The 25,692-nt window shown below is 39.9% G+C and overlaps 1 protein-coding gene across 2 annotated transcripts in view; it reads left to right on the plus strand.

The window, feature by feature from the left end:
* The first annotated feature begins 20,116 nt into the window (after positions 1 to 20,116).
* cdh26 (cadherin 26) overlaps positions 20,117 to 25,692 on the plus strand; it is a 47,005-nt gene continuing 41,429 nt past the window's right edge. The window contains exon 1 of one of the 2 annotated variants that reach the window (XM_008110146.3): positions 20,117 to 20,401. In XM_008110146.3, coding sequence (XP_008108353.2) covers positions 20,354 to 20,401 — 48 coding nt within the window. In that variant the 5' untranslated portion in view covers positions 20,117 to 20,353. The remainder of the gene's footprint in view (positions 20,402 to 25,692) is intronic. The other variant, XM_008110147.3, reaches the window with a different exon arrangement.

A 25,692-nucleotide genomic window follows, 5' to 3' on the forward strand; every position in this document is an offset into this window, starting at 1 on the left:
ATGCTTACAGCAGAAAACAAACATGGGACACAGAACAAATCAAACCTGAAGGCTGCCTAGAAGCCAAAATGACTGAACTTAAGACTGTCACACTAAGTCATTATTACCTAGAAAAAGCAATAATGCTTCATAAAGTGGTAGAAAGGTGGTAGAAAGAAAGAAGGTGGTAGAAAGAAGAAAGACCGCATTACAGATAGAGACTCAATCAAGTCCTGAGTCTGCAAGACCTGAACAGGGCTGTTGACAATAGAGTGGCTTGGAGGCCTCTCATTCATGGAATTGCCATAGGTCAAACTCAACTTGATTTTCTAAGGTTGGGCCTCACATTAAACTAATGTAGATCTGCTCAGAGTTTAGCTGTAAATATTTTGGCAGTTAATCACCAGCTGGTAAAGAGCCTTCCATCAAGGAGACCTACTCATAAAAGTCCCTATTCTCAAGAAGTCCTTCATTGCAGATGAGCATTACAACTGTAACCTCAAATCAAGCCATTGCTTTCAGTTGGCCTTGTCTTTGAAGAATGTCTTTTCTTCTTACTCAAAAGCAACCCGCTACCCTTTTGAGGGCTCAGTGTCTAGTGTATCCTGCCTGACAAATATTATGTATTTATATCCCACCTTTCTCTCAGCATAGAATTCAAGACAGCATATAATTTCCTAAAAATACAATACAATGAAAGAATTCTTAGTACAAAAATGAAAACACAAATCAACTTCTATTTATATTTTAGATGAGTTATATTTTATATAGTCCATCTAAAATACTGCATTTGTTGGAACAGTCAGTTCCAAACCTATCCTTGCTGGATATAGATCAGATTTGTCTTCTGGTAGGCTATGATTATTTCAGCTTAGTGTGAGTTGCATACTCCAGAAACCCTCATGATAGGTTTGCCTTAGGGTTGTCATAAATTGGAAACTACTTGAAGGCAGATAGTCACCAACAACACAACAATAAAAGTAACTAATTTTGAAATCAGAACTGCCACTGAGCTTTTTTTTAATCACTCATCTCTGTAACTACTCACATTTTTAAGGAATTAAGAAGGATGAGTCTAGAGCAGAGACAGGAATCATGTGGCCTTCCAGATGCTGGAAGTCCTATCAGCCCTAGTCATCATAGGTAATTATTATTATTGACACAACGACATTGTATGACACAGCAAACAAGATAGATATGCTGGATTTCGTATCACAAAATCACAAGCCGAACACTTCCCAAGTGTTTAGGACTGTGTGATGTATTTTCGGATGATGCGCGCAGATCCCAGTAGGGTGGTCTTTTGCAGTTGACAGATCGTAACTTTGTCAATGTCTATTGTAATTATTATTATTATTATTATTATTATTATTATTATTATTGACACAACGACGTTGTATGACACAGCAAACAAGATAGACATGCCGGGTTTCGTCTCACAAAATCACAAGTCGAACACCTCCCAAGTGTCTAGGACTGTGTGATGTATTTTCGGATGATCCGTGCAGATCCCAGCAGGGTGGCTTTCTGCAGTTGGCAGATCGTAATTTTGTCAATGTCTATTGTTTCCAAATGCCGGCTGAGATCTTTCGGCACGGCACCCAGTGTGCCATCACATCACCACCTGCACTGGTTTCTGCCAGAGTCTTTGCAGTTCAATCTTGAGGTCCTGATAGCGACTGAGTTTTTCCTGTTGTTTTTCGTCAATGCGACTGTCACCTGGGATGGCAACATCAATGATCTAAACCTTGTTCTTTTCCACAACTGTGATGTCTGGTGTATTGTGTTCCAGAACTTTGTCAGTCTAGATTCGGAAGTCCCACAGTATCTTTGCGTGCTCATTTTCCAATACTTTTGCAGGTTTGTGATCCCACCAGTTCTTCTGCCCTACCTCCCTGGGGAACTCAGTGTGGCCTAGCTCAGTTAATTTTGGCAGCATTAGTGGTCTTCTATCACACTATATTTGAGTCCAAGTGTTAAAAGACATAATAAATAGGCAAGCACAGAAAAGACTGAACCATTTTGAAAGCTTACTGGATTTCTGGCGATAGTGCTTCCAAAAGCAGGGGTAAGCATCACTCCAAACATTTAAAGACCACAAAAATCCTATATGTCTCCTTTTTAAAGCCAAAGAAGGGCAATTTGGTACTGTTCCATTATCCAGGAAGAGGCCAAAGGGAGTGTTAGACAGAAAAGGAAAGTCCATTGGGGGGGGGGGGGGAGGCTGAATGAATAAGACCATTTTCCCCTGATTTCCACCTATGTTACCTTCATTAAAACAATCCTCGTTTATGAAATGGGGAGCGGAAATAACCAGCAAAAATGAGGAAAATTGTTTTCCTCCTTTAATTCCCGCACCCCATAAAATGGACTATCTTTCTCTTCCTAGCACTCCCTTTTGACTTCTGCCCTGATAATGAAACAGTACCGGCAATTTCATCAGGTTTCTTCATCTGATGTTGTCAAAAATAGTCTTTCTTCAAAAACTGGAAGTAACTATAAGTTCCACTTTTGTGGGGAGGGCTCCTCTGACCTTAAACAACTGGGAGGGGGGTTGGAAAAATTACCCTCAATTTCTAGAGGGCACAGAGATGCTTTGAAATATTTATGTTTTTTAGTTTTATTTTGTGATTGCGATTGGGGCACGGAAGGGCCTCACTGGGGCCACCCAGAGAGCTGTAGGCAGCCCTGCCAATGCCATGGTTGAAGGAAGATTTGATCTGGGTCTCCTTTGGTTCACAGCTAATTCTCCTCCCACAGGGTGACAAATGCAATCTCATCTTAAAGGCATGAGTACAGTCTTTGAAAACACCTTTGTCTGTTTTAGGTTTAACAACAGTAGATTGTATTACACAGAAGATGTACTTTTGCAACAAAAGGACTTGAAAATTGTAAATATTTCAAAGCCTTTCAAAAACACAACCTAAACAAAGCACGAGTTGGACCTGTTGAACAAGACATTTGAACGCGTAGGCCAAACAAAATGTTTGCCAATTACAACAGCCAAACTTATTAAGAAATATCTTACATCAGAGGTATAGCATTTCATGCAATATAATTGCGTTCTTCAGAATCTCAGGAGATGTAGAGCGCACTTCAAATTACCAGTAATTTTGCACAATTAATCATGGTCACAGAGTGAATACCTGTAGCCTGAATCCTACCTATCATCAATTCCAAAGAGAATAGAATTACCATATTAACTCCATGTAATTTTGCCAGATTTTACAATTCAGCAACACATTCAATGGGTCTGCTGGATTTGGGGCTCACCAATAAGATTCAAGTCTAATATTTACTACTAACTTTTACATTGAATAGTAAAAAAATTACTACTTCACAAAAGACTAGCAGGAAGAATTTGGAATTTTCAAGCTCTGTTACACAGGTTGGATTTTCCTTATCAAGATGTTTGGAACTACAGATATTTTTTCAGAATTTGGAATACTTGCATGTACATCATGAGATATCTTGAAGATGGGATTCACATTTTAAACACATGGCATGAAGGTAATTTATACATGAAGTTTGTGTGCACAGAACCATCAGAAAGGAAAGGTGTCGCTACCTCAGTGACCTGTGTAGCTTTTGGCACATTTTGGGTTTCAGAATATTGGATATTGGATGCTCAACCTGTATAACATAATTGACAGGGGCAATTATTATATTCAAATGATTGCATTTAAAGGACAAGACTTTCTGAAGAATCAGCATGAATTTCGCAAGGTGAAGCTCTGCCACACTAATATTTTTGGAGAAAGTTTTAACGGGGGGGGGGGGGGGAGAAGATGGCATATCCTCCAAAATTATGGGGATGAAAACTGGAACATGTGTGGTCAAACAATAACACAATGTGGTCGAAATGGCAAATGTTATTAATGAGGAAGAACAGCAAGCAGCTGAAAAAGTGGGATGATATATTAACCAGGACAGCTGGAAAGTATATTACAGTAGTCAAGCAGTTATGATATAATTGAGCTTCTAAATCAAAGTTGATGTTCCCAGAATGGCTCCTGAAGCTGAGATGGAAAAATGCTGTCATTGGAGCGGTAAAGACCACAAAGCAGAGAAGAGAAGAAACCTGAACATATTTGTAATGATGGTGAGAAATAAGCATTGGAGTTCCCCAAAGACCTCTTTGTGGAACAGCAGTGCTCATTCCAGTGTTGAGTAGCCTGAACAAAGTATCTTATACCATGTCTCCTCCTACACCTTTGGGTTTTTCGTTTTTGTTTATACTCTGGTGGCAGATGGAAGCTATCCAGCCTTTGAATTATTCATAATTCCCCTTACCATGATCACAGTTCTTAATCCTCTCCAGTACTCCAGAGCAGCATTGAGTACATTTTCATGAAAATGGTGGGTGATGCTCAGATTCTTCTGCCAAGACAGCTGTCTAATGTCGGGAGTTCTTTATGTTTGAATGCTCAAGCCATCTGAACAATCATTCCTACTGTCGATAATTGGTTTATGCATCTAATTCTAGCAGTTGCACAGCTGACAAGAGTGACATGTCATGTGGAAAAAAGACTCTGCCCAGTCACCCTCCAACCTCTGTGCTTCAAACTATGTCAGTCTTCAACATTGGCACTTGTAGTTCCGACCAGGGCAATTCTGAACATTTTTATGAAAAACTGAATGGGGCAATGTACCAGATTATGCATGTTAATGTTGCTAATTCAGATGAGTGTTTACTGTTCCTAATTATTTTGTCTTTTCAAAAATCCATTAAGAAAATATGGTATAGTGGTTTGAGTGTTAGAGTGGGTCTCTGGAAGATCTGGGGTCAAATTCCAGCTGAACCATGGAAATTCCATTGGTGATCTTTGACAAGTTGCATCCTCTCAACTTCAGAGCAAGGCAATGAAAAATCCCATTGCCTCAAAACATGATGCTGAGAAAATCCCATGTGATGTCACGGCCAGCAGTCTGTTTAGTCTGGCTCTGCTACTTCTGGGGCAGGTCTCCAGCAGAAGAGGACTTTTCCTCAGTATTTCCAGCAAGCTTGGGAAGGGTTAATCAACATTTGGAACAAGGAAAGGTTCGCAAACTCCTGTGATTATGAGGTGGAGACTGTAGGAGGCAAAACTCAGTGGAGATCTCTAAATAAAGAAGCCTCTGTGGAGTAGCTCTGTGGTAGCAGACAACTTCCAATCCTTGCTCTAGACTTTGGTTCTGCTGTTCTTTGGTTAAATTTCTGGATTCTGATCTTGGTTTCCTTTTACTCTTGCTAAATGAAATATGCCCTTTGGCTGATTTTGCTTTTCTGTAATTACACTGCAACCCTGATATCAGGACCCTCCTTGCATACCGCATGATAGGCTTACATTTGGTTTTCCATAAGTTGGAAATTACTTGAATCCATGGAACAACAACCGGTGATTCCTACTCCTTTTTCTGGTGGTGGTGGGGGAGGGGTTGCCCTAATAAAGGAATCATACATAGATGTGGTATTTGGTTTTGTTTTGATTTTTTGGTCTTGTGGTCAACACAGCAATTTCTGGAATGTCTCGAAAGACAGGATGGCATTCAGACAGCCTTTTCAAAAGAGAATCAGTCTTTGAAAATAAAATATATACTCCCCCTACAAGATTGGTTGAGTTATTTGTGCACCTGTATGAGTGAATTCTACAGATATTTTTATGTGGTAATAAAAATAAGATAAAAAAGCACATTGCTTATTTCTCAGATCTGATGCCTTACATGGGTACATCACAACCTAACAGGCTTACTCACTTGCCCATCCTTGCTACATCCAGTTTGTTTGCCTCTTCATCCCTGATTCTCTTTCTTGGGCCCCTTAAACCTTGCCATATAATCCATTTTATCAAAGTATATAATCCACATTATTTGCCTTGAATTTGATTATATGACTCTACACTGCCATATAACCCAGTTCAAAGCAGATAATATGGATTTTATATGGAAGTGTAGAAGGCGTCTTGGGGAAAACTAGTTTTACCTTTGTGTTTCCAACTTGCCTGTTTTCCTGACTCACCTGGCTGGCTGTCCAGGTTTAGACATTCCAGTCCTCTGTTATCTCCATCATTGTTCCCAAGCCCTACAATATTGTACAAATAAAATATTAACATGTGGCTAAGCAATATCAGATAATAGCCACAATGGCAAAAGTTATTAATAAGGAAGAATTCATAAGCTAGGAAAATCTGGGATAATTTGCTTTTGCTGAAGTCTATTGGGAAGGCAAGATTCCATCTCTTCTTCTAATTTCTTCTGAGTTGAATGCAAACCACTTGTTCACTTTGACCTCATTTTGCAGCTTTTGAAGCAAAACAGAAGGAAGGAAGAAGGCTGGAGGACAGAGAAACCAGGATACTTTAAAATGGCAGAGGATTAATTGAAACTGTGCCTGTCAAACTGGTACCTATGTGTTTCTCTTTCCTCCTTCATTGCCACCTCTCCCCCTTTTTGTCCTAAATGTAGAATGAATGCTGTCTGACACTTTAACTGTCATGGTTCACGGAATCCTGGGACTTGTAATTTGATGAACCACCAGCAGTCTTTGGTGGAGAAAATTAAACCTTATAAAACTACATGATTCCAAAGGATTGAGCCATAGCACTTTGGGCCGGGCTGTGGTGCAAGCTGGTTAGCAGCCAGCTGCAACAAATCACTCTGACCAAGAGGTCATGAGTTCGAGGCCAGCCCGTGCCTGCGTCTGTCTCTGTCTCTGTTCTATGTTATGGCATTGAATGTTTGCCTTATATGTGTGCAATGTGATCCGCCCTGAGTCCCCTTCGGGGTGAGAAGGGCGGAATATAAATACTGTAAATAAATAAAAAAATAAATAAGTGGTGTCAAACAGTATTGATTCTACAGTGTAGATGCATCAATAATTTAGATTCCTGAATGTCCTCCCTGCTCACCTCTCCCCCAGGAGCCCCTGGTGGTGCAGTGGTTAGATCCTTGTGCTGGCAGGACTGATGAGTTGAAGGTTGGGTTGCTGATCTGAAGGTTGCCAGTTCGAATCCAACCTGGGGAGAGCACGGATGAGCTCCCGCTATCAGCTCCAGCTCCACGCAGGGACATGAGAGAAGCCTCCCACAAGGAAGGTAAAAACATCAAAACATCTGGGCATCCCTGGGCAATGTCCTTGCAGATGGCCAATTCTCTCACACCAGAAGCAACTTGCATTTTCTCAAGTCACTTCTGACACACACAAAACCTCTCCCCAAAACATGCTCCTCTGAGTTCTTCAAGAAGCAACAAATGCTTTTGATGAGCTAAGGGTCTGATTCCACCAGGGGTCAGCCTCACCTTTGGCAGAGTCCCAACAGGTGTCTGGCCTAATCCAATTTCAGAATGATGGATTCATAGGCCAACACACATTTTGGTGCCTGAAATGTTAGACCTGTTTCAGGGAATATTTGAATTGCTGATTCAAAAAATGGCATCAGTTCCCCCCTATCAGCTCCAGTTTTATTCTTAGAAACTGGTCAAATTTTAACAGATATTTTGGGTTGAACTAATAAGTTAACATTTGGCTAAAAATGTGATTTATGCCCCAAGGAATTGTCTTTTCCCATCTTTTAAAGACACATTTCAGTCAAGGTGGAAAAATACAGCAGACGCAAAATTGCTTACTCTAGGATTCTTGCAAACTGTCATTTCTTGCTATGGATTGTACTAAAGATGAAGAAGATATATACCAGCATATCTGGGACACTCAGATATAAAACCACATAAGCACAGCTTCTGTTTATGCAGCCCTTTGAGACAGGAGACAGGCTTTTCTCCTTGAAGATTATTTGAGCAATTTGGCTTTGTTGTCTGCCTTCAAGCAGTCTTTGACTTACAGTGACACTATGGTGAATCTATCACTGTTTCCCCCCCAAGAGGCAGTCAAAGTGAGTTTGGTATAGCTTTCTTCTAAGGCTGAGAGAGAGTGACTTGCTTGTGGTCTCCCAGTTGATTTCATGATTGAGTGGGGATTTGAACCCTGGTCTCAAGAGTCATAGTCCAAAGCTCAAACCATGACACATGCTGCGTTCCTAACTCCATAAAATAGCTGGGAGAACATCAATATCTGCAGAACTTTGACTGTTGGTTAGAAAAGAAAAATGGGTGGTAGTAGAACTGATATGTCGTATCTGAGAAAAATAATTACTCTTACAAGGAGGTGAGGAAATATTGCAACACTTTGTTGCAGTACCGTATGTCTTTCCCTGTGTTTCATTTAGTTGGCATCTTCCATGGCTCCCTGTTGCATAAAGATTCACACCGTATGTCTTTTTATCTTTCTGGATTTCTGTTCTGGGAGCTGTGTTTGGTCTATAACATTATGTTCCAGTACAACTGAGGAACAGCAAAAATACAAAAAATGTTATGTTAACTAACTGTTAAAATAAGAAATATAAAATATTTTGTATCATACCGATGAGTAAAGGAAGCAGAAAAAACAATTTATTTGAAGCATTCTGGGGTTTTAGCATCAATATATTCCAAATATATCTCTTGCGTGTAGTTGTCATATCTAAATCGTGCAAATGGATGTAAACCTTTCACCTCCAATAAGTTTGCAGCATTTTTAGCACAAAGTAGAATGAATAATCCCTTCCATGCATCTGTTGCAAAAAAGATATATTCAATTACAGTAGAGTCTCACTTATCCAAGCCTCACTTATCCAAGCCTCTGGATTATCCAAGCCATTTTTGTAGTCAATGTTTTCAATATATCTTAAAATTTGGTGCTAAATTCATAAATACAGTAATTACAACGTAACACTATGTATTGAACTACTTTTTCTGTCAAATTTGTTGTATAACATGATGTTTTGGTGCTTAATTTGTAAAATCATAACCTAATTTGATGTTTAATAGGCTTTTCCTTAATCCCTCCTTATTATCCAACATTTTCGCTTATCCAAGCTTCTGCCGGCCCATTTAGCTTGGATAAGTGAGACTCTACTGTACTCACCAAAACAAATACCTACTTTCCTCTTAAATAATTAACATTATTGGCTATCATTTGTCAACCATTTAGATATAGTTGTCAGTAAATAATAATATAAATAAATTGGCCATTATTTAGTGGTTTAATTGTACATGTAGGAAGTGTTGTAATTGTGAACTGAGTACTAGTTGGACTATTCTTATTGTAACCAAAATACTACTGTATTTGTTTATTAGTTCCTCCTAGTGATTAACACTCCAATTCTATGCATGTTTATGCAGAAGGAAATCCCACTATTCATTGGGACTTGCTCCTCCGTTTGTCTGTCTTGATAGATATTGTTAATGCCATTCAATCAAACTAACCTTTTTCTTGTCAGCAAAGTTTGGAGAAGATTCCCTTAATGTTTTGTTCTCACGGGTAACTCCACTCCTCTACACATTTGTTGTTGTGAATTGCTGTCATGTTGACAAAGCAATGAGTGAGAGACTGCTAAAACCCTGTTATGAATAGCCCTGGTAAGTTGTAAACTCAGGGTCACAACTTCCTCAAACATTTATGGGAAAGTAATTCCCATTCAGTTTAACGGAATTTACTTCTTCTGAGCAACCATATATAGCGTTGCATGGCAATTTCATTCAGTGTTGGCTGCTGAGTTCTAGCTCATGTTATAATATTGTTGCCTCCAATTACTTGCAACCCAGCAGATGTGGCTGGAATGCAACCTCCATCCATAAAAATAAAGTTATGCTATCAAATTAACAAAGCTATGTAACCTCAGCCTTTTATTATCAATAATTTATTAACATTGAAACCAGAACACCACATTGGATCTATTTGAGCAGTTCTTGTCTTTTAAAACCCAAGGGCAGGGAACTGCCAAAGTAATCATATGTAAGCCACCATGGGAACCTTTTTGGCCGAAGGATGACTTATAATGATGCTAAACAAACAATCATTTTCTTCTAGGAGGCAGATGTGCTTCTCACATGTTCATAATCTGTCACACTATAGAATCCCCCACCTCCAGAAGGAAAATATGAGATATGTACTAACCTGATTTCTACAGAATCTGCTCTGACAAGTCAGGGTAAACATTTCTGACCAATGCTACTCAAAGTTTGACAGGTGCATTGATGTCTTTGTTTGAGAAAACTGGCAACAAAGGGCATATTTGGAGAAGGGCAAACATTAAAAGTCTAGGTTCTTCCGAAGGGAACAGTTGCTGCCTGGAGCCAGTCTCAAAGACTTGAGGCAAAATGTGGAGATTTTCTTACCCCAACCGCCAATACATGAATTGTAAAATCTTGACTTTCAAGGCATGTCCCACTCTCTGGGTGAAGCTATTAGCAGAGTATTCATCTGCAATCGAGAGCAAAGGCTCTCCAATAGTTAGATTACAAAGGTGCAACTGGAACAAATGCTCCAGAAGCCTTGGAGACGAGAAGGTGCTTATTAATTCCTGCATCCTTCTCCATAAACTTCTTGTACTACATGCTCTACAACTGTCCTGATTTGGCAGGAACTGTCCCAGTCAGGCCTCTTCTACACTGCTATATAATCCCAATTATCAAAACAGATAATCAACATTATCTGATTTGAACTGGATTATCTGAGTCTACATTGCCATATAATCCAGTTCAAAACAAATCATCTGGATTTTATATGGCAGTGTTGAAGGGGCCTCAATCTTCTACCATAGACACCTCCTAAGTCATGTGGCTGGCATGACTACGTGGAGCGCTGTTACCTTCCTGCCTGAGTGGTACCTATTGATCTACTCACATTAGCATGTTTTTGAACTGCTAGCTTGGCTGAAACTGGGGCTAATGACAGGAGCTCACCCTGCTTCGCTGATTCAAGCTGCCAACCTTTCGGTCAGCAAGTTCCGCAGCTCAGCGATTTAACCCACTGTACCACCCCTTTGATATCATAAGGATGCAAAAAAGGAAAATATGGAATTTCCTATGTTGCTGATTATTGCAACACTATTGTGCAGAAAGATGGGGAGCACTTTCTGAAGAAATCATTTCATATTTCTGGGGATTATTTCATCAACTCTAAACTAATAGTGCATTCTAAACCAATAGTAAACCTTTAGCATTGGTAGTCTATAGTGGGGAAAACCTGTCAAAAAGACTCAGGAGGCTTACGGCATCTATCTTGTATGTAACCCGTCGTTGACAGTACCTTTATTTGAAATTGTTTTCCTCTGTCCAGAACCTGCAGAACAGTTTTGTGTTTTTAAATGGTCTTTATTTGCACATGCATTGCAGTCATGTAAAACATACAAGCAGCAATACTTCCTGCTTTACAATCCATTGTTAGAAGGACTCTCAGAAGAAATAACTTTCTGCTTAAAGAATTCCTCATTTTGAAGATTTGTCCACTCCAAGTCTGTCTTAGGCCCCTTCTATAGGCCCCTGCTATATCAAATCGAGGTTATCTGCTTTGAATTGGATTATATGGCAATATAGACTCATATACAATCCGGTTCAAAGCAGATAATGTGAACGATCTGCTTTGATAATATGGGTTATATGGCAGTGTAGAAGGGGCCTGATTGAGGGATTGAAAGGAGTCACTTTAGAGGGATCCACTATATTTATTTTAAAGTCATATTCGACATAGCTGCATGTTTGACTCCCAAACATGTTTGACTCCCAAACATCTGGAGCCCCCAGATGGCGTAGTGGACTAAGTGACTTAAAGGTTGGGTTGCTGACCTGAAAGCTGCCAGGTTCGAATCCCACCTGGGGAGAGTGTGGATGAGCTCCCTCTATCAGCTCCAGCTCCATGCGGGGACATGAGAGAAGCCTCCCACAAGGATGGTAAAAACATCAAAACATCCGGGCGTCCCCTGGGCAACGTCCTTGCAGACGGCCAATTCTCTCACTCCAGAAGCGACTCAAGTTGCTCCTGACACGAAAAAAAAAAACAAAAAAAACTCCCAAACTGGAACAAAGAAAGCATATTCACATTTTTTTTCTTTCTATACATGCTTTGTATCTTCTTTGACAATAAACAAGTAGCCCAACATAAAGCACAGACAGGGTGGGAATGTCTCTCACTTAGAACAATTTATTTTCAAAGCAACTGTTATCTTGAAGAGTTTCATCTGGTAACTTCTGACCTTCCTGCGTAACATTGGCTTCTTTACACTGACCTTTGGTCCATTCTGAACTCCAGAGATTTCCTAATATGATTTCTGTTTTCCATTTCCTGGTTTTTTATGTATTAGGCTTCTTAGAAGTTCCCCCTCAGGGCTCTTCTACACAGCTGAGTAAAATCCCACGTTATCTGCTTTGACCTGGGTTATCTGAGTCCACACTGCCATATATTCTAGTTCAAAGGAGATAATGTGGGATTTTACTCAGTTATGTGGAAGGGCCCCTAGTCTTTTCTAGTATCCCAACTCATAGGCAATATGATTACTATGTTTCCCTGAAAATAAGACACTGTCTTTCTTATACAGTAGAGTCTCACTTATCCAACATAAACGGGCCGGCAGAACGTTAGATAAGCAAATATGTTGGATAATAAGGAGAGATTAAGAAAAAGCCTATTAAACATCAAAATAGGTTATGATTTTCCAAATTAAGCACCAAAACATCATGTTATACAACAAATTTGACAGGAAAAGTAGTTCATTACACATTAATGCTATGTAGTAATTACTGTATTTACGAATTTAGCACCAAAATATCACAATGCATTGAAAACATTGATTACAAAAATGCGTTGGATAAGCCAGAATGTTGGATAAGTGAGACTCTACTGTATTTATTTTTCCTCAAGAAGTCACACTATGGCATATTTCAAGGGATGACTTATTTTTATATCCATGGCCAGGACTCAAGAGTTCAGACAGCATGATGGCCAGATGCCTCCCTCCGTCCGGAGGGGGTTCTGCTTCTGCAAGGAAGGGATGTTGTGACGCCCAAGCCCTGCAATAGCGAGAGAGGCAGCCCAGAGAGTAGCGCTCCAGCATCCCCCTCTGGCAGAGAGCGCCCAAGTGGGTCCCACCCCTTTCGCCTTCTTGCAGCGCTTCCCTTTACCAGGGCTTACCACTGCTTTTGCTCTCTCCATTTGGGAGACTTTGGAGTGCCTTGTGCCCTTCCCTTGCTTGGGCAGGGAGGAGGGCATGCTGGTGTGAACTGGTAAGTCAGTTGCAGCCGTGGCAGAGGGAAGGGGCGGCTGCCTTCTTTACCGCTCCGCACCAGTACACTGCATAACCTATCACTATGTCTTATTTTCAGGGTATGGCTTATATTGCGCAAATGCTTAAAAATCTTACTATTTTATTGGTATGTCTTATTTTCAGGGAAATATGGTATATCTCATATGTCCAGTTTCTATGCTGCTTTTTTGTGTCAGGAGGGACTTGAGAAACTGCAAGTCGCTTCCGGTGTGAGAGAATAGGCCGTCTGCAAGGACGCTGCCCAGGGGATGCCCAGATGTTTTGATGTTTTTACCATCCTTGTGGGAGGCTTCTCTCATGTCCCCGCATGGAGCTGGAGCTGAAAGAGGGAGCTCATCTGCGCTCTCCCCGGGTTGGATTCGAACTTGGCAGCCTTCAGGTCAGCAACCCAACCTTCAAGTCACAAGGATTTAACCGACTGCGCCATTGGGGGCTTTCTATGTTGTAGGTAAAGGTAAAGGTTTCCCCTGACGTTAAGTCCAGTCATGACCGACTCTGGGGGTTGGTGCTCATTTCCATTTCTAAGCCGAAGAGCCGGCATTGTCTGTAGACACCTCCAAGGTCATGTGACCGGCATGATTGCATGGAGTGCCGTTCTATGTTGTAACAAGTATAGAATAGAGCAGAATATCACATGCCACAGAATACTGCATATGATTAACATTTTGCTATAGTCCACTGGCTATTTACTTATGTGTGTCATCTTGACCCGAAGGAATAATTTTAAGATTTGTGGAGGGTGGAAATTATTCAATTTTGAAGGGGGAAAAGGCATTTCACCTAGAAGTGAATCACAACTCTGATTACAATAGCCTCTTCTTCCTTTTTCCTTATATCTTATCACAATGTTATTTTATTACATTTTAATAGAAAAGTATTTGATTATAATTTGCTTCCAACTCTCCCATGATATAGACGTACAAATTACTAGTAATGGTGGCAGAGAGCAGTTTGAAAAGATATTCCTTTTCATTTGCAGTCATGCACTCATTAAAAAAATCTCCAAATTTTCTCTCCTTTAAACAGGCTTTATTCTAGAAGTACTGTAACTCCCTGCAGTAATAATATTGAAAATCAACACAACCCATGTACACAGCTGATGACATGCATTATTATTACAGTTATTAATCACAGTATTCCAACTATCACATCAATCCCAGCTATTGTGGGCCCTTCTTGAGGAGGTTTGCCACTGCCTTCTGCTCAGGCTGAGAGAATGTAAATTGTCCAAGGTCAACTAGTGGGTTTCTGTGGCTAAACTGTTCTCCCCTAATCCCAGCTTAAGTGGCTGGGCGGAAGGGGCCTGAGGCTGTAAGGAATTGTGGGAGTTGAAGTCCAAAACACTTGGAGGGCCAAAATTTGTCCATGCGTGGGCACATGTACCTCCAAATCATGGTTTTGCCAATTCTTTCCCCTGATTACCAAGCTACAAATTCCATTGAATTTTGAGGATTCTATAGAATGCTGTGATTACAGTTATGTATCATTTTAAATGTGTAGCGTGAAATGAACCATGGTTTTCTGCTGGATAAACTGCCCTTATGGTACCATAGCCCCTTTTGTTGACAGAGAATATTTGGCAGACTAGTCTGCTAGCAGAAGAGGTTAGTTATATATTTATTTTCTTTGTATAAAATGTTGATAGCTTTGTCTTTCGATGCTTATGCATCAGTCAATGTGCCTAACAATCTGAAACAAACTGTAATGTGCAATAACATTTAAAATAGTGAGCTCATCAAGATTTATTTCAGCGTAGAATCAATACAACAACAAAACAAAATAAAAACTGGAACACCCATTTTTTTATAAAATGGGCAATAAATCAAACAAACCCATTGGACGAAACAAATGCCTGCCTTAAATAGGTCATTATGTGGCAAAATACTCTTAAGGAATTTGTGAAGGATTTATCTTCTTTCTGCTCTTGAATGGAAGAGAGGTTCCCCAATTTGGGTTTATTCTCTACCAACCACAATTTGAGCAACTGCGAACTTTGTCCCTTTGCTTAACTCTGAGCTCTTTTCTTTCCCTCCATTGAGAAATATAGGAAACCAGCAACATACTGATGGGGCAGGATGTAAATAAGGAGGGAAAGAAGTTCGTAAGAGGAAAGCTTTTATTCTAAATAAGTGGCTATACAAGGTCTGAATTTATCATACACCTGAGGGCACTTCCTCCAAGTACGTCATAAACAGTAGTAGAATGGTGGAGTCAAGTAATGTTAATGTAAACAGAAAATCTTAACCACTTTACACATGGTCCCAGATGTACTCACACTGGAACTGATCATTTGGACACTGATATCCATGGCAGAGATATTGGGAGAAACGACCCTATTGTTCAGCCTTAAACATGCTTCCCAAAAATCTTATAGAAATGGGGATATAAGGTGGCCATATTTCCTAAAATATGTTTTCTTAATGCTATAACATATACATTCATGTACAGCTAAAGCAGTAAGATTGTCTGACAATTAGACAATGCATAGTGGATATATTGTTTATCTTTCTAATTTTGGTATCTTTTTGCATTGGTAAAGGCACACATAATCCAAAAATATTGACTGCAGTGAAATTCTACATCACGGGAATGTAATTTAAAAGAACCTGTGCATTTAGAAATATCATTTAGATATTTTTGAAAAAAAAATCAATATGATGTAATACATCCATCCAAAGGAGTAATTACTATCTGCTATACCAAAATCATCAGTTTTTGTTGGGCCCATGTAGTTTTAGGTCTAAAGGCATTTTAGATACCGAAGTTAGTTTTCCATTTGTTAAGTTTCAACAGTCAATAAAACACTTAGATAACTTCTTTTTTCCCTAAAACAAAAACTCATTTTCACAGAGACCATCTGGCATATTTACTAGCTCAACAGTTTTCTTTCTTTCTTGAAAAGAAAAAAAGAGAAAGGAACAAAGTCATAGATACCTGGTTGTTCTCCCCTCTACTTAAGGGTGATCATTTTGACAGTAGGAGAAAGGGCTCCTTCCTTCCTTCCTTCCTTCCTTCCTTCCTTCCTTCCTTCCTTCCTTCCTTCCTTCCTTCCTTTAAGAAAGAACAAAATGGACATGCCTCATCACAATCTTTTAGTGTATCTTGGAGTGGAGTAGGCAGGAGTTTAGCTATGAGAGATTAAACTGGTGCATTGTCTTATCCAAATAAGAATTCCAATTCTCACTGTCATAATTTAAAAACTCAATTTAGAATTTAGGTGGGATGTGAATATAGCAGTGTAAAAGGTTTAATGTGAGCTGTTTTCAATGATTAATAATAATAATAATAATAATAATAATAATAATAATAATAATAATAATAATAATAACAACAACAACAACAACAATAATAATAATAATAAAATTGCTCAGATGATCCATTGGAACTTGTGCGACAAATACCATCTACCTGTGACAAAGAACTGGTGGGATCACAAGCCTGAAAAAGTTACAGAAAATGAACACGTCAAGCTACTCTGGGACTACCAAATTAAGACTGACAAGAGTTTTGGAGCACAAGACTCCTGACTCCATGATCGTGGGGGGGAAAAAGTATGGATCGTCGATGTAGCAATTCCAGACAACAGCAGAATTGATGAGAAGCAACTGGAAAAGCTTACACGATGTGAGGATTTAAAGATTGAGCTGCAAAGACTATGGCACAAGCCATAAATGTGGTCCCAGTGGTGATTGTTACACTGGGTGCAGTGCCTAAAGACCTAGGCCAGCACTTGAAAACAATAGGCATGGACAAAATTACTATCTGTCAGCTGCAAAAGGCCACCCTACTTGGATCTACACACATTATTCACTGATACATCACATAGTCCTAGACACTTGGGAAGGGTTTGACGTGTGATCCAATATAAAAGTGAGCATAGTGGTCTTGTTTGCTGTGTACTAACCTTGTTATGTATCAAATAATAATAATAATAATAATAATAATAATAATAATAATAATAATAAATCTTTATTTATATGCCACTTTTCTCCCACAGTGGAGACCCAAAGTGGATTCCAAACATGTTAAAAATATGATACAAAATCAAATAACTGTCGAATATATACATATAAAACATTGTAAACAATCAAAGTAAAACATAAATAGGCAATTAAAACAATATACATTAATGTACTGTCCTGTCATATCTTATTGCACTTTACTAAAATTTGAATGGGGAGGGACAGAATTCTTATTTGGGACAATGGCTTGACCCCCCTCCCCAGCTACAAGCCTGATATAGGGAATTTGTGCTCACTGTCCAGCCTAAGTGGCGCCAATGCCCAAAGCCCCAAAGCCCTAACCAATCAATTTGAGTGACTTGACAACATCGTAAAGATTAGGACATTGAACTATTAAAAAGCGGTTCAAGCCGGCCTCTGCTCACGAGGAAAGCTACATCTTTTCCATAGCATCACCACTATTTAACCTAAATCCTATTTCAGTTTTATGTCCAAATATTTAATGGAATTGTGTGACAGTCAAGACATAGCTTGTGGCCACATGTGGAGCTGGTCTCAGTTGACCTATTTTGTACCAGCAGCTCAGTTTGTTTTCTAATAAAGATATTCTAGTCATCAGCCAGATCGTTTCTGCAGATAGGCATCATCAGTCAGATACAAAAGATAAATGAAAGAATGGAGTGGCTGAATGACAGCATGATATCATCTATGTAAAAAGAGAGCCTGGTTTAGAATGAACAACTCTCTCTATTGTTTCCCAAAGTCATTTAAGTTCTGCTCAATTTTCAAATATTCAGCACTCTTCCTGTTAGAAGTGACTACATTCAAGTTAATCCATCTTCTAACAGACATGACATAGGAGATTACAACCACAATTTCCACTGAGTTTTTCCCCCTATAGTTAAAAGCAACACGATTGTGGGATGTGCATAGATGTGTGGATATTTTTGGGAGAAGGATGTACACCTTTGTCACAATTTTCCAATAAATCATAATATCTCTGTTTGTTTCCCATCAACATGCAAGACACTGTAAAATTGAGAAACATGGTAAGGAAAATGGTTAAACGTCCTCTCCACCTCAGCATTATGGTTAACTCCAATTCAACTATTTTCATATATTAAAATACATAAGTCTGTGGAAAGGATTTTCATATGGGACGTCTTCATGTTCCAGTTTATTTCCAAGTTTTCTTTAACTAGGAAAACTTACTAAAGACCCAAGGATGTTGCAATTTCTATATCTACAAGTACTGAAGTAAAGAAGAATTGAATTGAATTGCATTATATGATCAGTATAGAATAGATCCATATAAGACAATTCAGTGCAGTTTAAACTGCATTATATGGGTCTACAGTATAATGCATTATATGATCAGTGAAGATCCTGACCATATAAATATCAATATTGATATAATGCTAGTCAATTATTTAGTGTGGACACATTTTGAAAGTGCTTATTGCATTAATCATAGCTGCCTTACACAACTGAATGCCAACTAATTGTTACTAATATGCAAGTAGAGTTCATGCATTCATCTGGCGTACATTACAAGCTGGATTTTTCAGGAGGAATACCTTGCTGGGTCACTGCTTTCTGAGGAAGGAGGAGTGTAAACCAAAGAAGGAAGTGCTGGTATTATAAAAGAGTATCATAAATAGCAGCTGAATTGACTTCATGCCCCTAGATCAGGAGGAGGAAATGATGATGCTCAAATTGTGCTTTGGGCTGAAGTTCTCATCCATCATAGCCAGCATCACCAAAGGTGCAGAATGCTGGGAATTGCTCTCAGAAGGACCATGTCATTTCTTGCCTACAAACTTTTAAACTGATATTCTGGAATAAAGGACTGTGTGGAAGGGCTCTCACTTGCCGTTCTAATTTTATACTTCCAAGGAAAAAAGAAAGAAAGTTCCAACACTGGTGAAAACTAAGGTTCTGTTTGGTTTAGCAGTGAGAATTTATCACTGACAGTCTTAATTATCTATAATGATAACTCTGCATCTATTCGTTCTGCATCTGTAAGGCTCCAAAAGCTGTTTACTTCAAGCTTGCATCTGCACTGTAGACTGAAGGCAATCTGACACCACTTCAACCACTATCACTGAATATTATAGGATCCTGGGAGTTGTATTTTTACAAAGACTTTAAGTCTTCCCTGCCAAAGTGCCTCACCAAACAAGTGCAGGGTTTCACAGTATTGAGCCTCAGCAGTTCAAGTGATGTCAAACTACATTAATTTTACAATGCAGATGTGCCTTTATTGATACCTCACAGATATATTGAGTGAAATATCCAGGAACTTGGATATCAATGAGATTTAGGTCCTAGGAGCCCCTGGTGGCATGGTGTGCTAAAGCGCTGAGCTGCTGAACTTGCAGATCGAAAGGTTTCAGGTTCGAATCCTGGGAGCGGAGTGAGCGCCCGCTGTTAGCTCCAGTTTCTGCCAACCTAGTAGTTCGAAAACATGCAAATGTGAGTAGATCAATAGGTACTGCTCCGGCGGGAAGGTAACGGCGCTCCATGCAGTCATGCCAGCCACATGACCTTGGAGGTGTCTACGGACAACGCTGGCTCTTTGGCTTAGAAATGGAGATGAGTACCAACCCCCAGAGTCGGACACAACTGGACTTAATGTCAGGGGAAACCTTTACCATTACTTTTATTAAGGCATCTTCAGGTGCATGGATTCTCTGCAATATTTTCCTCTTTTCGAATAACTATTATTGAGATCTTACAGGGTGTTTCAAAATGATGGGCCCCATTTAAAATCAGGATCTCTGCAAACACAAACTGCCCATCAATTAAACTATTACCATTGAGTGGGGGATAGACCTGGCATGGGCAAACTTGGGCCCTCCAGGTGTTTTGGACTTCACCTCCCACAATTCCTAACAGCCGGTAGGCTGTTAGGAATTGTGGGAGTTGAAGTCCAAAACACCTGGAGGGCCCAAGTTTGCCCATGCCTGAAATAAATAATTGAAGATCCCGATCTCTTCCTTGAAATAAGAGCAGCAGGTGTCAGAGAAGCCACGGAGAAGGGCAGAAGGTGTGGCTAAGAAAGACGAGTCCTCCTTGCAAGGAGTATTTATTTTCCTCCCTCCCCTCCCGCTTCTTAAGGTATAGTTGCTCTGTCGGCTCTTCCTGCAGCTCCTCTCTGGGGGATTTCCAGCTCTGCAAGGCTTGGTCTCCGGAGCTGAGCCCATCTGTCTCCAAAAAGCAGAAGAAAAGAGGCCCTGAGCTCCTTCTCTTCTCCATCGCAGAAAGAGAGACGCAGAAAGCAAAGACGGGGAAGGGATGTCGGCGCGCAACGTGTTTGTAACGGCTGCGTTTTCTCTCCTGGTGGTAAGACATCTCCTAGGACAGGCACGGGCAAACTTTGGCCCTCCTTCCAGGTGTTTTGGACTTCAACTCCCACAATTCCTAACAGCTGGCTGTTAGGAATTGTGGGAGTTGAAGTCCAAAACACCTGGAAGGAGGGCCGAAGTTTGCGCATGCCTGGCGTAGACGCACTTCTTCTTCTTCTTGTTCCTTCAAGTCGTTTCCTATGTATGCCGATCCTAAGGGGAATTATTGCAGGATTTCTTGGCAAGACTTGTTCCCAACGGTTTCGGCATTGCCTTTCTCTGAGGTTGAAGGAGTGTGTTTTGCCCAAGTTCTTGCTTGGCTCCAATTTCTAGAGCAGTAGGTAACATGACAGTCTGTTGTTGTTATTCTGATTATTGTTATTGTTGCTATTATTGTTGTTAACTTTATTTATGCCCTGCCTTTCTCCCCTTGGATACTCAAGGAGGCTCACAATCCTATCTTATCACACTAGAGCTTGGATCAACTTTAAATCCACTTTAAAACCACTTTAGGGAGGGGGCTTTAAACAGCTCAGCCAGACAGGTCCTGGGCACCACCAAACTACAAACCTCAGAATTCTGCAGGAAACACAAATCGGATTTAAAGTGGATCCATGTTCTAGTGTGATGAGATAGTTAGTCAACTTAAGCATAATACAAAAGTTAAAAAAACCCTAATATGGTAAACCAAATTAAAATACAATAAATGCACTTAAAATAGACTTTAAAACTCATCGCTTCCAATTGTTTTTATTCAAGTTGTTTCCAACCTATGGTGGTCCTATGACGGGCTTTTCAGAGACATGTTCTTCTGAGGCTGAGAGAACATGTCTTTCCCCAGGTCAGCTAATGGGATCCATAACCTAGTGTGAATTCGAACCCTGGTCTTCAGAGTGCATAGACATTGTATAATTCATGTAGCTTGATACTACTTTAATTGCTATGGTTGTAGGTTTGTAACATCCGTCGCCTTCTCTGCCAAAGGGTGCTAGTGCCTCACTAAGGCCCTCTCCACACAGCTGAATAAAATCCCACATTATCTGCTTTGAACTGGAATATATGGCAGTGTGGATTCAGATAACCCAGTTCAAAGTAAATATTGTGGGAGTTTTCTGCCTTGATATTCAGGGTTATATGGTTGTGTGGAAGGGCCCCAAGCTACAAGTCCCATGATTCCATAGCATTGGCTCATGGCAGCTCAAAGAGTGTCAAGCTGCATTATTTCTGCAGTGTATATACTCGTAGTCCAGTGCTCTAACCACTACGCCACAACTAACTCCCTCACCTATCCCCATGGAGGCTGAACAATAAAATTAGCATTTTGAAACAGTCTCCACAGCCTTCCTAAAAGTATCCCAAGACAAGGGTTGCAATATTCTTTTTAAAATCTTTATTTTTATTGAACATTTTGTCAGCTCACATAGAGGTGGTAATAGTGCATTGGATGTAAACAGAATTTGTGTTTGTAACACGAGCAGTACAGCAAATAACGGGGAAAGGGAACAAAGATAGAGAAAAGATTAACAGTAAGCGTTGGGCTAGTGGAACTGAATGGCCATAATGTTTCTTAAGTTCTGGGGCATCAGTGACATCCCTTAGTCTGCTAAATAGTTCACCAAAGTATTGGAAAATGAGCACACAAAGATACTGTGGGACTTCCGAATCCAGACTGACAAAGTTCTGGAACACAACACACCAGACATCACAGTTGTGGAAAAGAAAAACATTTGGATTATTGATGTTGCCATTCCAGGTGACAGTCGCATTGACGAAAAACAACAGGAAAAACTCAGCCGCTATCAGGACCTCAAAGACAATGGCAGAAACCAGTACAGGTGGTCCTGGTAGTGATCGGCACACTGGGTGCCGTGCCAAGAGATCTCGGCCGGCATTTGGAAACAATAGACATTGACAAAATTATGATCTGCCAACTGCAAAAGGCCACCCTACTGGGATCTGTACGCATCATCCGAAAATACATCATACAGTCCTAGACATTTGGGAAGTGTTTGACTTGTGATTTTATGATACGAAATCCAGCATAACTATCTTGTTTGCTGTGTCATACAATGATAATAATAATAGTAATATAATAATAATAATAATACTTTATTTGTATTCCACTTTATCTCCCCAAAGGGACTCAGGGTGGATTCCAGTCACAAAAAGGCAACCATTCAATGCCTAAATACAATAACCAATAAACACATAAAAGCAAAAATCATAACCCAACTTATAAAAACAAATTATAACTTATTATCTATAATTAAAATAAAATGAAACCTTTTGTTTTGAATGGCATGATGGGGTGAATGGGGTTAATTTCTCAAGAGAGAGCAGAGATCCCGTGTCTCATCAGTGTCGCTTCTGGAAGGTGCTTCGTCCACACCTGCTCTGTTCTCTTTCAAAGCCTGTCTGCATTTCTTCAGTGTTTCTTGTAAAATTCCAACAATGAGCCTGGTTTGGTATTGGAAATACATTCTAAGGGGAACGCTAACACTTCTTTATATCCTGGGCAGGAGGAATTGTTACTATTTTATTTATTTATACCCCACTTTTCTCCCAACAAGGAATCCAAGACAGCTTACATCCAAGTGAAAAAACCAGATGCAGTTACAAACTTGAGGACGTAGATGTTTTTTTTTAAAAAATAAACTAGCAGTCCTGTTAAAATACCTGTAATTTTTGCTGCTGCATGCTTACAAGCTTTTCTGAATTGTGGCAGCCTAAGCTGAACCTATCCTGGGGTTTTCTGGGGCTTCATGCTCTGTGGGTTTTTGTGGGCAAATAGGAATTTGAAGCTGTATCGAGATTTGTCGATCATTAACAACACTTTGAATTCTGTCCATAAATCAGCCACTCGCTAGTGAGACTGTTGCAGCAAGGGATTGATATGTTCCTTCTAAACTGTTATAGGCCTTCCCTCCCCTTTACTTATATGTTTATTTCAATAATTATTCTTTTTACCCATACATTTATTTTATTTTGTTTTATTTATTTCTATCATTTCTATCCCGCCCTTCTCACCCGCAGGGACTCAGGGTGGCTTACAGACTGGCAATTTATGCCAATACACCATAGTACAATAACATAAATATTAAAACAGTTAAAACAATTATAATATACAATATACAAAATTTAAAATAGTGCATAGTGCTTATGCCATTCATCCACCAGACCTTGTACAAAAACCTTTATTTATTAGCAACATTTATATCCCGCCCTTCTCACCCTGAAGGGGACTCAGGGCACCTTACAAGTTATATACACACACAATATATTATATTATTAGTATAGCACAATATAAGCACTACATAAGCATTATACATTATTATAGAACACCAATATGATGTAGTGGTTAGAGCATTGGAAATCCACTAGGTTTTTGTGTGTGTCAGGAGCGACTTGAGAAACTGCAAGTCGCCTCTGATGTGAGAGAATTGGCCGTCTGCAAGGACGTTGCTAAGGGGATGCACTGATGTTTTACCATCCTGTGGGAGGGTTTTCTCATATCCCCACATGAGCTGGAGCTGACAGACAGGAGCTCATCCCGCTCTCCTGATTCAAACTGCCGACCTTTTGGTCAGCAGTCCTGCCAGCACCCATTGCGCCACCAGGAACTCCTAACCTACTAGAAAGTGATCTTAGGTGAGACACATATTATCAGCCTCATAACAGGTGATAGATGATAGGTTCACCTTAAGGTCACCATAAATTGGAAATGGATTTAAGGCAAACAATAACAACATTAACAACAACAAGGCACCAGAGTATTTCTTGCCTAAGAAAACTCTGTGAAATTGATGGAGTCACCATATTCAATAGATGACTTTACAGCACATACAAAGATACCGAGGAAGATCTCCTTCATAAGCACTCTGTTTATATAGACTGCTTCCTTTAGATGAGTCCAGATATACTTTTTATTTCTTCAGTCGTTACACTTATATCTTCCTTTTCTTCAGTTAAACTGAAGGTGTCAGTCAGGACTATGTTCACAAAAATCATATAGAATAAATCAGGCTGAGAGAGAGATTATGAATGGCCCAAGATTCTCCAGTGGGTTTTGTAGCTCAATGATTTTATATTGTTTTCAATTATTGATTTTCTAACATGATCACTAATTTAATCGTTCCATTTTCCTGTCATTGGATTTTAACCTTGCTGTAACCTACCTCATGCCAGGAAAATGTGAGATATCAATTCAGACTCCCAAGTCCCAGTTCACTACATCGCACTATCTCTAGGATACATAGATTTTGGCTAAGTACATTTTCTTCCACTGCTACTAAGTAATTCATACCCTATTTTTCTCCTTGATGTGTTGTTTGCCCACAAATAAATAATTTCCTTTTCAGAAGGGCCATAAACTTCCGAAACAAAACCACCTTCAGGGCTCAGGAGAAAGGAGATTTTACCTAATGAATATCTGCCTTTTGTGGAGCTATAAAGGACATTTTCCTAATTGTTAGTCTTGAGAGTTACTTCTGGTGACTTTTTCGAAGTATGCAATTATGTTGTTTTAACAATATTTTACTGTAGTAAACTGCATTGGGCCTGATAACATAATTTCTCTCTGACTGCTGTGGAGGAGAGGGAAGCTATAAAAGGCTTTTAAAAAGTACCTTAGGGAAAATAGGGATAATTCTTCCTTCCTACTTGATTTAACCCAGTATGGATCTGTTGAAAGTCTGTATTTTAGTTCCTCCAATTTCCTCCCCTCTCGTGAAGTGTTGAGTCACCTTCCCCAATGTTGATAGATAGTAACAGGAACTAGAATGACCATCATACAGTACCTAAAGGTAAAGGTTTCCCCTGACGTTAATTCCAATCGTGTCCGACTCTGGGGGTTGGTGCTCATCTCCATTTCTAAGCCAAAGAGCCAGCGTTGTCCATAGACACCTCAAAGGTCATGTGGCCGGCACGGCTGCATGGAGCGCCGTTACCTTCCCGCCGGAGCGGTACCTATTGATCTACTCACATTTGCATGTTTTCAAACTGCTAGGTTGGCAGGAGCTGGGGCTAACAGCGGGCGCTCATTCCGCTCCCAGGATTTGAACCTGGGAACTTTTGGTCCGCAAGTTCAACAGCTCAGCGCTTTAACATACTGTGCCACCAGGGGCCCCCATACAGTGCCTAGAACTAAGGAAAAAGGAACCAGTAAAACACTAAATGCCCTAAAGCAGAGTTTCTCAAACTCTGCTCCTCCAGATGTTTTTACGACTTCAGTTCCCACAATTCCTAACAGTGGGTAAACTGGCTGGGACTTCTGGAAGCTGAAGTCCAAAA

Source organism: Anolis carolinensis, chromosome 4 (genome assembly GCF_035594765.1).
Source record: "Anolis carolinensis isolate JA03-04 chromosome 4, rAnoCar3.1.pri, whole genome shotgun sequence".
NCBI lineage: Eukaryota > Metazoa > Chordata > Lepidosauria > Squamata > Dactyloidae > Anolis > Anolis carolinensis.